At 29.3% G+C, this 13,123-nt stretch overlaps 1 protein-coding gene across 4 annotated transcripts; it reads left to right on the forward strand.

The window, feature by feature from the left end:
• Positions 1 to 214: 214 nt before the first annotated feature.
• LOC114192116 (aminodeoxychorismate synthase, chloroplastic-like) lies at positions 215 to 9,068 on the forward strand. Of its 4 annotated transcripts, none has more exons than XM_028081716.1 (14): positions 215 to 285; positions 2,583 to 2,955; positions 3,348 to 3,479; positions 3,861 to 3,928; positions 4,528 to 4,592; positions 4,749 to 4,815; positions 5,218 to 5,466; positions 5,566 to 5,689; positions 6,255 to 6,550; positions 6,715 to 6,794; positions 6,972 to 7,074; positions 7,232 to 7,314; positions 7,415 to 8,032; positions 8,162 to 9,068. In XM_028081716.1, the coding sequence occupies exons 2-14, from the start codon at positions 2,613 to 2,615 to the stop codon at positions 8,640 to 8,642; spliced, it is 2,709 nt and encodes a 902-aa protein (XP_027937517.1). In that variant the 5' UTR covers positions 215 to 285; positions 2,583 to 2,612; the 3' UTR covers positions 8,643 to 9,068. The 4 variants fall into 4 exon arrangements, with proteins under 4 accessions (XP_027937517.1, XP_027937519.1, XP_027937520.1 ...); XM_028081718.1 differs by having other exon boundaries at positions 221 to 285; positions 2,567 to 2,955; XM_028081719.1 differs by having other exon boundaries at positions 243 to 285; positions 2,586 to 2,955.
• The last annotated feature ends 4,055 nt before the right edge of the window (positions 9,069 to 13,123 follow it).

Raw genomic sequence — 13,123 nt, forward strand, 5'->3', positions numbered from 1 at the left:
TAATTTTGGAACAGATAGCACGAGAAGCACATGGACGTTGTCAAATGTCGTAAAAAATGTCATTGCCAAAATATTTGTTTTCTTATAAATAAATAGATTAGGTGTCACGAGGAACACGATACCATTTTCCTAATCATAAATTGTACCGACAATTGGAGGTCATGTATATATTTAGGTATATATATATATATACACACTCTATATATGCATATAGGCCAATTATTCAAGAAAAGCGCATTGTCATATTCAAAGGCACAGGTTGTGCTTCTTCAGGACTAAACAAAGGTACATCTTTTTTATCTTTCATTTACATCAATACAAAATCTTGACTCCAACAGATTCTTAGGATTCTTGCGAGTGCGAGTGATGTGTATGTGATATGCAGACCGTTAACTTTTTCTGAATGTACACGTTATAATCAATTTAGGTAAATTTCAATGGATAATTTTTGTAATAGATTTAAAGAATAAATTGATTGAATTTTGAGATAAATTATTGAGTTATTTTAAATGATGCCATATATTAAATTTATTTTTGAATAGATTAAAAATTATTAAAATAACTTTAATATAATAAAAATAAAATTAGATAATTATTAAATAAATTAAAAATATTAAATTTAATAATATTTTAATTACTATATATATATTATTAATAATTATATACATATACATATACTAATAATAATAATTATTATTAGTTTATACATATTATTAATTATTATATATTAATATATTAATCATTATATTTTTAAAAATATTTTAATTATTATATATTATTAATAATAATTATATATATATATATATATATATTTATTGTTATAATTCATTATACATTAAAATATGGTAAAAGTAAAAATAAATAATTATTAAATAAGATAAAAATATTAAATTTTAACAAAAATTTAATTATTATACATATTTATATATATATATATATTATTATTATTAATTATCATATATATATATATATATTAATAATAATAATAATAATAATTATATATATATATATATATATATATATATATATTAATTATGATTAATAATTGAGAACCATGCACGCTGTCCATGAACTATTATGATACCTATTATTTATTTGGACAACAAGGGAGGTCATATACATATATGCATATACAGAAGTTGAAGAGATATAATAGTAAATGTATCATTCATCTTTTCAGATCAATGGTTGCTTATCTGTTCAAATCATCTGAAGATAACACAACAATATTTTAATACAAACATATTATTAACCAGGGAAACATATTATCATTTAGCAGCTGGGGGACTCACATGTGCATGTGTTTTCATTTTTTTTCTCTCTATTGTTTAGCTTCAATTTGATACTCATTTTTCACCAACCCCAAGTTACAGTAAATTAGAACTATTCCTAACAATAAACCTCTGATATTATTATTATTATACCAACAATAGCCTCGAAAGAAGCAACACTGTGTCATGTAGCATACAATTACATTCAGCCATCTGTTCTTATTATTTTATTTTAATAGTCCTTAGCCATTAAATATTTTATATATGAAACAAAATTGCAAACCACATAATCTCTGCTGTTTTTTTTTTTTCCTTCTAGATAATCATTAATAGCTTGGAAGAAAACAATTTCGATTTAGTTTTTTTATTTCATTATACATATTATTAATTAGTTGCATATATAATGTTACAAGTTATTTTCATGGATTTTTTTTAAATATGATTAAATTAACAAGGACTTAAAATAAACTGTGTTCATCATAACATCCTCATTATCCTGAATAACAAATTTTAATTCATTAAGATTTGAATGTATATTTAATGAAATTAATTCAAAATAAAATCAGTGCTTTTGTTGAGAGTTTCACTCTTATCATTGAAATTTCACTCAAATGACCTATATGATTATCTAACTTTAGGTTAAAATGAAGCTACATTGTATTATAAACATATATGCAGTTCATCATTTCCTTTGTTTGGTGTCTATGTTGTTTTTAACAGTAATTTTGTCTTTAAAAATATTTTACCTTGGCTCAAAGATTGAATACCAATGGATGAACACTTTGGAGCAGAAACAAAACTGTACACTTTTGAACAATAGTTATTTATTTCTTTTGTCCCTAGTCACATTTAACCCCATCCAAACATTGGTTACAACCATGTGGAGTTACTGCTCATCTGTGATACTGGTTTTCCTCTCCGCTCTTTCATATATATTTTGCCACCCTACTATTATAAATATGCACTACAGCACTAACAATCCGCCACGAATGCCATTTATCTTCTACCGCCAATCCCATTTCAGTTGCCACCTCTTGTGATATCTCAACTCTTAAATCCTTTATCTAAACCATAGTAATACACGTAAGCTTACCCGTGTTACCTTTTCATTCTGTCTCTGCACATGTCCATGTTTTCTATTCAATTTGTTTCTTTGCTATCTCTTATTCTTTCGGATCTAACTTTTCTTGAACGTTGAAACCTTAAGTTTTTTTGTATTCCATCTTTCAAATGCGTTTGGGAAGGACTTTTGTTTGCACATAATTACCTACTAGCTGATTAGTAATTAATTTTAGGCATATTCATCTGCAGAAGGTGTTTAGACAATTTTCCTGGCAAAACATGAATTCCTCGGCTTTACCTTTGTTTTCTCCTGAGCTCGCATGTCCTGCGAGTGAATGCATGCGATACACGAATGTCAACTTTCTTTTATCCAGACCATCGTTAAGGGTTTCTTGCTTGGTTAAGAAAGGTGGTGATGTGGGGGCATCCAATGGCGATGGAAAGAACAGCAACGCTTCGGTTTCTTTGCAATCGATGCATAGCCACAAAGACGAGTCGTTTGAAAGAAAGAGAAGGATGCATGTGCCTCTACAAAAGACAGATTTTGTGAGGACATTGTTGATCGACAACTATGATAGTTACACTTACAATGTATACCAGGAACTATCTGTTATTAATGGTGGTAAGTTCTCTGTTTCTCACTTTAATGTGGCTCATGCGTGTAGAAGACACTTAGCAAAATGTTGTTTTCCTATTCTAATAATAAAAATTTAACAGTGAATAGCCTTTTTCTTAAAAGGAACTCTTACGATGTTGACCTGTACTGTACTGCACATAGTCTGCAGTTTACAAAAAATAGTGTTAATAGAATTGTTGTAGATGAAAATAGTAAAATACAGTTGATAAATACATGTTTGCATGCGTGTCACTATTTTTGTAGAAGAAATAATTATTAAATATCTTCCTGAACATTCCATACTCTTGTACAATATACTCTATTTTGGAGAGTTTAAGAAACTTCATAAGGAGTTTATGTCCTTTTTAACAGCTGGTTTGGTTTATCATTTTTGGCAGTCCCGCCTGTGGTGATCCGAAATGATGAGTGGACGTGGGAAGAACTTTGCCATCACTTGTATGAAGAAAATGCTTTTGATAACATTGTAATATCACCTGGACCTGGTTCTCCGGCATGCCCAGAAGATATAGGTGAGAATCATGGATGACCTAGTTGCTTCTATTACGGATTTCAATATCTGTGTTAAAAGGTTCCATATAAGTTATAAATATGGCTAAAATACTATTATTAGTAAGAACATGATGGTTTTTCACCCCATTAGCTTCTTTTGGGATTGAGTTAAGCTCACTTCATTCTAATACGGTATTCGAACGGACCAGATTCCAGATCTTGTTGTTGGGTCACCCATAGATGTGCAACCGTATTCTCTTTAAAAGGACACCTAATTTAGTTTACAGAATTTAATAGTATTATTTAATTTGATACCTTAAGTGTGGAAGATTTTTATTTCCTTAAGTGTGGAAGGTTTTTATACTTTAGTAATTTTGGAAATGATTCCGTTTCGGGTTCAGGCATTTGTCTTCAGGTGTTGCAAAAATGCTGGGATGTTCCTGTTCTTGGTGTTTGCCTAGGACACCAGGTATTTACTTTTCTTTTCAGCAACATTGTTGCCTCGTTTCTCTCCCTACTCCTATGTTTAGTTTTACTCGCTTTCTGCACAGACCTTACAGACCATACTTTCTTCATTTCTAGAACATCGCGTAACTTTTAAGGTTTCAACTTGTACTGCTAATAGCATGCCCGAGTTTCAATGCATAGTTCACTTTATTTCTTGAATTTCGATCTTGCCGTACAACAATCTTACCCCTTCATTTTTTATTGTTTGGCCTTCCTTCCTAGACTGTAATCATACTAGGATATTGATATATGATGTTCTGTTAAGATGGTATCTTCAGCAGTATGTATACAGTGTACTAGCTGCATTATGCTTGATGATGATGGTCAATGGTTTGGTAATATGGTGGACCAACTCTTGTTCATAAAGGCCTTATATTGATTATCATTATTCATAATCGGTCTCATAATTTGTGTTGTCATGTCTTGACTGCTGTCAAGCATTGGACTTAAACCTGTTGTAATTCATCCTTTTGGTTCATAATATTTGTCATAATTCTGTCTTTAATAACTGTTGTTTACATTATATATTCTTATTTAACTGGTTAATCTATGATGTGATAGGCATTAGGTTATGTGCATGGAGCTCAAGTAGTCCATGCATCCGAACCAATCCACGGTCGTTTGAGGTACGGTTAAACATTTCAAAACCATATCTGTTGTTTTTTCCAGTACTTATTATGAAATTGCAACATTCATAAAAATAAATATACCTAAAAAGAATCATTTAAAGTTATCATATACATCCTTCCCTTTTCTTTTAACTAACTCTTTGCACTTTGCAGTGAAGTTGAGCACAATGGCTGCCAGCTTTTTCGTGATATACCTTCTGGTAGAAATTATGGTTTCAAGGTTTGTTCACCACTACACATTCTGTTGCTATGAATTTTTATTTATGTGTTTGGCCATTTGCCTAAATCCCCTGTGTTCAATTCAATTTAATTAAAAACTGGAGTCATTCCTAGCAATTCTAAAACATATTCCAAACTAAAAGCCCTTTATTTGATTTGTAATGCATTTCCATAATTGGAATTTTGAAACTAAGGGCTTTGTAAGTGAATAATTTGTTGATATTATCTGAAAATATTGATGCAGTGACGTGATCTTTCATCTAAAGTTACAAAATGTTAGATAATCTCTCGCAAATGTTTGTTTATCCCCTTTTTCCTGTTAAATTTCTTGTTTTTTTGTCAAAATTTTAAATGTATCTGATCTACCATCATACTCATAATTGTTGTTGGTCGCATATTTCAGGTGGTTCGATATCATTCACTGGTTATAGATTCTGAATCACTTCCTAAAGAGCTCATTCCAACAGCATGGACCTCTCCCACTAGCACACTTCCTTTTCATGAAGCTCAAAAAGTTGAAAGCATTTTCGAAGACCCTGTTTTAGTTAAAGTCGGAAATGGAAGTTCAAACCATTTTGATTATGGAAATACTAGAAGTAAGAAAGTTCTTATGGGGATTCGACATTCTTCAAGACCACACTATGGTGTGCAGGTGTCTAATGCATAAATGATCTCCCTATAATATTTCCTTTACGTTTATATTAGTTCATTATTTCTTAAATGTGTTAATCTCAACAATTTTGATCTTCAGTTTCATCCAGAAAGTGTTGCAACCTGCTACGGAAGTCAGATATTCAAAAATTTTAGAGAGATTACAGAGGATTATTGGCTGAGATTTAGGTCATCTTTCAAGGAAAAACGTGCATATTCTAATGGTAAACTGAAGAGCTTTGTTATTAAAATTTATTCTCTTTGTTGTCAATGCTTCAAAGATGTTTAATTACTCAGACTTTACTGATATTATCTTTTCGGCTTTTTCGACAATAATGGGCTCTATTGAAGTACCCTTTGGTAACCAAAATTTCAGATTTTTTAGGCTTGATTGAAAATTTTCAATTTTTTTAATTGAAAAACTATTGAGAGGTAAATATTTTTGAAGAGAAGGTTAACCGTATTTTGAGAGGAGGGTTAAAAGATAATTAAAGTGAAGATAGAAATTAATAGAATTGGTGAATTTTTAAATAAGGGTAACTTTGGAAAGTTGGGATAATTGTTTTTAATTTGACACTATTAATTTTAACAAATTCTTAATACTTGCGAACTAGTTAAAAGTGACTTATATTAATACTCTGACAGAAATAGTAAGTTGTATTCTGTATCCCAGACCTTATAACAATGTTTACAAGCTTCATAATTTTATTTTCAATTTTCATTGGCCTTCAAATATATAAGTTCTGTGTAATTTACCCTAGCAGTAAACTTTCTTTAGCATGCATGCAGATTTCAAAGAGGTTCGCAGTAGTATGAGTGCAGAGAACAATGCAGTGGACCAGTTAAAAAAATTAGTTCATGCAGAGAGAGATTTGGAATATAATAAAACTGAGATGAAGCATTTAGAAATGTTGAACATGGTAAATACTCATCATGCAACCACCGGTGATAAATGTTTGAAGTTGAAATGGAGGAAATTTAGTCACTTGGCTGGTCAAGTTGGTGGAGCAAAAAATATATTTTGTGAGTTGTTTGGACATGAAACTGAAAACACCTTTTGGTTGGATAGTTCCTCCACAGAGAAGGTATTCCATTGTTTTCAAGTTGAAGACACTTTTTTTTTTTTTATCTCATGCTTATAATGCACAATACATACACCTGTTTTCATTTAGATCTTCAAACTGTAATAAAAAGCTTCATCATATGCTGCTAATTATCAAATATTTATTATTCTCTCCATCCTAATTAGGAAAGAGCACGCTTTTCATTTATGGGAGGAAAAGGAGGACGGCTTTGGAAGCAGTTAACGTTCAGATTGTCTCATCAAAGGTTTGAAATCAATTTTTTTTCTTTAGTTTCTTCAATTCCTTTTCTGTTCTACGTTCTTCAAAATAAGTGCTGTGCTTGTGTTCTGTTGTATGCTTTTAAGAGTTGAGTTGCACTATTTTCTTTACTGATGCATGAACAGGATAATAAGTATTTCTATCACTATGTAACCTTTTCCAGTGATGGGAGTTCAAAAGGCGGTGGTTATTTGTCATTGGAAGATTCTCAAGGTTCCGCAGAAACGATATTTTTGAAAGAAGGTTTTCTTGATTTTCTGAACAAGGTACATACAGAGTGAAACTGTGTTGGTCTTATGATGGTTTATCCTTGCCAAAAAAAATCCTTATTCTTCATTCTCTGGTTATCTAGATCAATGCAATGCCATGTATCACTATTATTTCCTTTCTCCACGTAAAAATGTTGCCTTCATAATGTTGCAGGAGCTTTTATCATATCGTTATGATGAAAATGAATATGAAGGCCTACCATTTGACTTTCACGGTGGATATGTTGGTTACATCGGGTAGGTGGGAATGATAAGCAAATTATGTTTCTAAATTGAATAAACCTAATTGTATCTTTATATGATCTCTTCAATGAACTAATGGTTTCTTGTGTTGCAGGTATGACCTCAAAGTAGAATGTGGTGTGAAATCTAACCGTCACAAATCTAAAACTCCAGATGCATGTTTTTTCTTTGCTGATAATCTCGTGGTCGTTGACCACAAAAATGACGATGTTTACATATTGGGTATACACGAAGAAAATTCAAGTGTTACACAGTGGTTGGACGACACAGAGGAGAAACTCCTGAGCTTAGACGGCTCTGTGAAAATGGCTTCGGGAAAACGGGACTCTCATTATTCAACACTTTCCTCAAACAAGACTGGTTTTAGTGCTGAAAAATCTAGAGAGCAGTACATTGAGGATGTTAAGGAGTGTCAAAACTACATTAAAGATGGAGAAAGCTATGAACTGTGCCTCACAACTCAGATGAAGAAGCCGATTAAGGAATTAAATTCTCTTGGGCTGTATCTGCATTTGAGAGAAAGGAATCCAGCACCATATGCTGCTTGGCTTAATTTTTCAAAGGAGGACCTGTGCATTTGTTGTTCTTCTCCCGAGAGGTTCCTGCAGTTGGATAGGAAGAATACACTAGAAGCTAAGCCAATCAAGGGTACAATAGCTCGTGGTGCTACCAAAGAGGAAGATGAACAACTCAAATTAAAATTGCAGTTCAGGTGACCTATATTTAGTTCTACACATCACTATCTTAACAATTGTTTCTACAGCTTCATTTTAAAATTTGGAATTACTTCTCTGAAGACATTGGGTGAATGTATTGTGAATTAAGTTGCTTTGTGTTTCAGCGAAAAGGATCAGGCTGAAAACCTGATGATTGTAGACCTTCTAAGGAATGACCTTGGTCGTGTATGTGATCCTGGTTCTGTTCATGTGCCGCTTCTGATGGATGTGGAATCATATGAAACTGTTCACACAATGGTGAGTACAATTCGTGGGAAGAAGCGTTCAGATGTGAGTGCTGTAGATTGTGTGAGAGCTGCATTTCCCGGTGGATCAATGACAGGTGCACCTAAGTTAAGATCAATGGAAATTATTGATTCTATTGAGAGTAGTTCACGGGGTATCTACTCAGGCTGTATTGGATTTTTCTCGTACAATCAGACATTTGATCTGAATATTGTCATAAGAACCGTCATTCTCCATGAAAGTGAAGCCTCAATAGGGGCTGGAGGCGCAGTTATTGCTCTGTCAAACCCTGAACAGGAGTATGAAGAAATGGTTTTGAAAACAGGAGCCCCATCAAGGGCCGTGATGCATTTTGATTAGAGCTCAATCGGTCAAACAATAGCCTTTTCTTTGTTGGTCAGAGGTCAGAGACAATAAGATTCATTATTAAGATTCATTACTAAGATTCATTTCATCGTACTTATCGTTGTAACAGTATTTGTCGTAGCAATATTTGTGAGCAATATACATGGAAGATGAATAAAACATGTTATGCTCAAAGTGCATTAGTATGTTGCTCAATTAATTAAGAGCCGTTATTGGTGGCTGGAAAAGAATTTGTTTGATTCAGTCATTTAGAGCTTACCTCATGGCTTATTATTAGTGAAAAAGTGTATGTCTACATCCAATCAAGCATGGCACTGTTGACAGAAAAATATGTTGTTTAAGCAATATTATCAATCATTTAGAGCTTGATCTTAAAGCTGTGTGTATAAAAAAGACCACGGGGAGATATGTTATTTTAGTGATTTTTTAGGGATTTGGTTCTTATTATTATTTGCGTGCTCACTACTGCATACATTATCTTTAATAACATTTAGAATATGGTGCTAAAGGTTCTCATTTGCAAAAGTAATATTTATACCCCATGATGTTGTCTATAATACATGTTACCAAAAGTTAGTTTGTAGTAATGTTTTGATGTATTATTAGTATATTTTTTAAAATATTATAAATAAGCATCTTTATTAACATTTGAAAATTGTTGAGAATTTAACTTTGTTGTAACATTTAAAAAATGATACCTATACAATTTATAACATTTAAAAAAACATTATCTATATATTTTCTAACATTTAAATAAATGTTAACGATTAAATTATTTTGTAATAATTAAGAAATCTTTACGATCGTGATAAAGTCTTTATTTCTTTTCATTTTTTTTAGTTTAGCACCACTCAAATTTTCTTGTTGTGGTGGCTTGGCTCTCAACTCATTCAATGTTTGTAAAAAAAAAAATATATAAAATATGATTAAGAATAAATAAACTTATTACTCTTGAAAATCAATTGAATAGACTATGTACTAAACTATTATTGAAAGAAAAGAAATAATGTTTTCATCTTCAGGACCGATTGAATTGGATTGCTTTCTTCAAGTCTTTGATCCACTAATTTATGAATAACTTTGAAAGGATTACTTTGTAAGCTCAACACATAAACTAAAATCAACACAAAAATTTATCTGCTTGAATATTCATAACTTAACCCGTAACACACATAAAACAATATATTCAATCTCAATCTCAACAGAAAAATACACTAAAAAAAAACAATTAAGGGAAGGGGAAATGATTAAATATATATGAATCATGTCTTGAAGTATGAAACAACATGCAGAAACAAGAAGTATTACTATAAAATGTAACAGACATAAAAATTACCATATTAGGAGACATACTGGGAGGATGTTCGAGCACATTCCAATCTTTTAAAACTTTGGCCTTCTTTGTTTTAGATTCTTTTTCATTTATTATAAAATTTATAAAATAATAATTAACATGTTCAATTTTAAAAATTCACTAACAAACTAAAAATATAATTAATTGATGTTAGATATGATGAGTTTACTTTTCAACATGTTTCCTTTGAGCTTTTTCCTCCTTTCGCTTCTTCTTCTTCCTATGAGAGTTAATTTTGTCTTAAATTTGGAGAGAAAAAATTAAACAAATTTACAAGGATGCATACATTCACAATAAGTGAACAAACAATGACCTAAAAATGATGTTGAATAAGAACATACCTTCGGGTTGATATCTCTTTCATTTGTATTTGGATTCCATATGCTAGAAAAATCTGGAATTGCTACTATTGGAAAACATGTATGTAACTAAGTAAAAAATGTTTTAAAACCAGTAAACATCAGTTTTGATAGCTTCCACTTGTTCTTGTAATTTTACTTGCATCTCCTCTTGCATATCTACTATAGCATTCCTTTTTACTTCATCTATTATTTTATGGGTTTCAATTCTAGACTTAGTTCCCATAAATCAACTTACTCAATTTGAGAAATTGATTGAACCATATCAGAGAGCTCATCTCAGGAGTCACCCTAGCAGTATCTGATTTTCAAACAGATAAACACATAAGAAGTGAGAAATCTAGAAAGAAGGAAGCTGTAGAGAAAAAAAGTTTTTTAGAAAGATAAGATGTTTATAATTAATGAAAATCGTTTATAAAATTTATATTTATACTTTAACGATCTAATATTAAAAGAATGGAGTATTCATTATTTTAAACACTATCGATCTTAAAATATCATTTTCTAAATTCTCACGCATCATATTATATATTACAAAAACAATGTACATTGAATGAATAAATATATAGATATCAATAATCAATAATATGAAATAAAATTTTAAAATTTGCCACACAAAAAACTAATTTTTTATTAATTATTCAATAAACAACATTTATAATATTATTTAAATATAAATATATTATCTCATATAATAAAAAATTTATAATTAAAAAACATCTAAAATAAATCTAGTCAGCAATCTTAAAAAAATATAAAGTACAAAACATATGTGTAACTTTTGTTTATTTTCTCACGCTATCATTTACTTTATAGAAATTTACCTATTTCAATCAATAACATAAACAAAAACACTCAACTTCTAGTTTCAACCCTTCAAACAAAAAAAACTAACTTTTTCATTAACAATTCAAACACATAATATTTTTATTTTCAATGCTATTTAATTATAGTATATTATCTCGTATAATAAATTTATTGAATTTTATAATATTGTATTGATAAAATAAAAGATAATTCAGTGAATTGATAATTATATATATATATATATATATATATATATATATATATATATAAACTATATCCACTTTTAAGTATTTTAAACATTTAAAATAAATATTTATATCAATATTATTTATTATTATTTATTATGCAATTAATTATGCTATCAAAATAAGTGATACTATTCATTACAGAAATTAAAAATATGATATATAATTTATTTATATTAATATATATTATATACAAAAACATGTATTACACATAAAACCCTATGTAAAAAAATTACTATTATGGACAAAACTTCGTCGTACGTAAAAAATATGTATGTATGACGTATAAAATTTTATAATACGTAAAACAAATATATATTACGCATAAAATTTTATAATTTTTTTTTGTGTGATGAAGTTCTTTTATAAAAAAATAACAATATATAAAATATTTGAATTGACTCTTAGGGGTGACGCATTTTTATTACTATCCATGCAGGGTTATATAATTGTACAGTAAAGTAACTATGTACCGATTATGAATTTGATGGAGTAGTTAAGTTTAGAATAATTGGGTTTAAGTTTTTTTTTTTTTCATTAGACTTAAGAGATTTATGGAAACATCGCAATGTATTAAAACTTTCAAAAAACATTACGTTAAATATTACCACAAATCAAATTCAACAAACATATGAGAATTTGATGAAAATATAAATTTAAACGAAAATGGTGAATGCAATCTTGAAATTGAAATGAAATTGAAATGAAATACAATGTTTTGTAATAAAACAAAATGTTTAGTAAAGCCAATTTGTCGATTGAAATTGAAACTATGTGTTCCAATTGTGATTATAAGAAACATTCATCAATCAAAATATATTTGTAATGACTTGCAAGTTAATGAATTTGACAAGTATATGATTTCTGTCATTGTGATAACAGGACAAAATGGGTCTAAATATATTTATACAAGAATGAATTTAGTACTTTTTATTATACATTGCTAGTTAAATTCTCAATCAAACAATTTTCAATATCACTCTATTTTATGATGACAACAAATAGGAGTCAATGACAATCTTTTATATGGTGATATTTTTAGAGTCTGAACAAAGAAATAATTAAAAATCTTAATTCTGAACGAAGATGGAAATATAGATACGACATCAATTAAAAATGTTGTGTACAAAGAAATCTTCAGCTCTTTAGAAAAAAAATATACAAAATTTTACAATAGATATAAGCTATATACCATCTTCTCGTTACAAGTTTTATTTCAACTATAATATCTGTCATATACACCTTGTTATTATAAGTTTTATTTCAATAATTTTATAAGTTATGTTTTGACTTCCTCGGTGAATTAAGGATAGATGAAAAATATCTAGGGTTTACCAATTAAAAAAAATAATTAAATATTTTGCAAACTCTGATTGTATGCATTTTTTTCTCTCAGATGTGACATACCTAAGTCTCATTAACAACAATATTAAAACAAATACATTTGGTCAAAAGTAACTTCAAATTAGATATAAAATCATGATTATTTATTTTTTCTGTTTTTAAAACTGATATTATTGTTTTCAGGAGTTGTTTTATAATTCCCATTAACTAGAAGAAGGTTTGAAACTGTTTCTGAGGAAGAGAAAATCAAGAGTAATTAAAATATTGAAGTTATTGCAAATTTATGTTACTATATTATGATATTTCTTTCTTTATATTGGTATTTATTATTTTATACTTAATTTTAATTTAATATTTCAATTCTTC

This window comes from Vigna unguiculata, chromosome 7, assembly GCF_004118075.2.
Source record: "Vigna unguiculata cultivar IT97K-499-35 chromosome 7, ASM411807v1, whole genome shotgun sequence".
Lineage (NCBI taxonomy): Eukaryota > Viridiplantae > Streptophyta > Magnoliopsida > Fabales > Fabaceae > Vigna > Vigna unguiculata.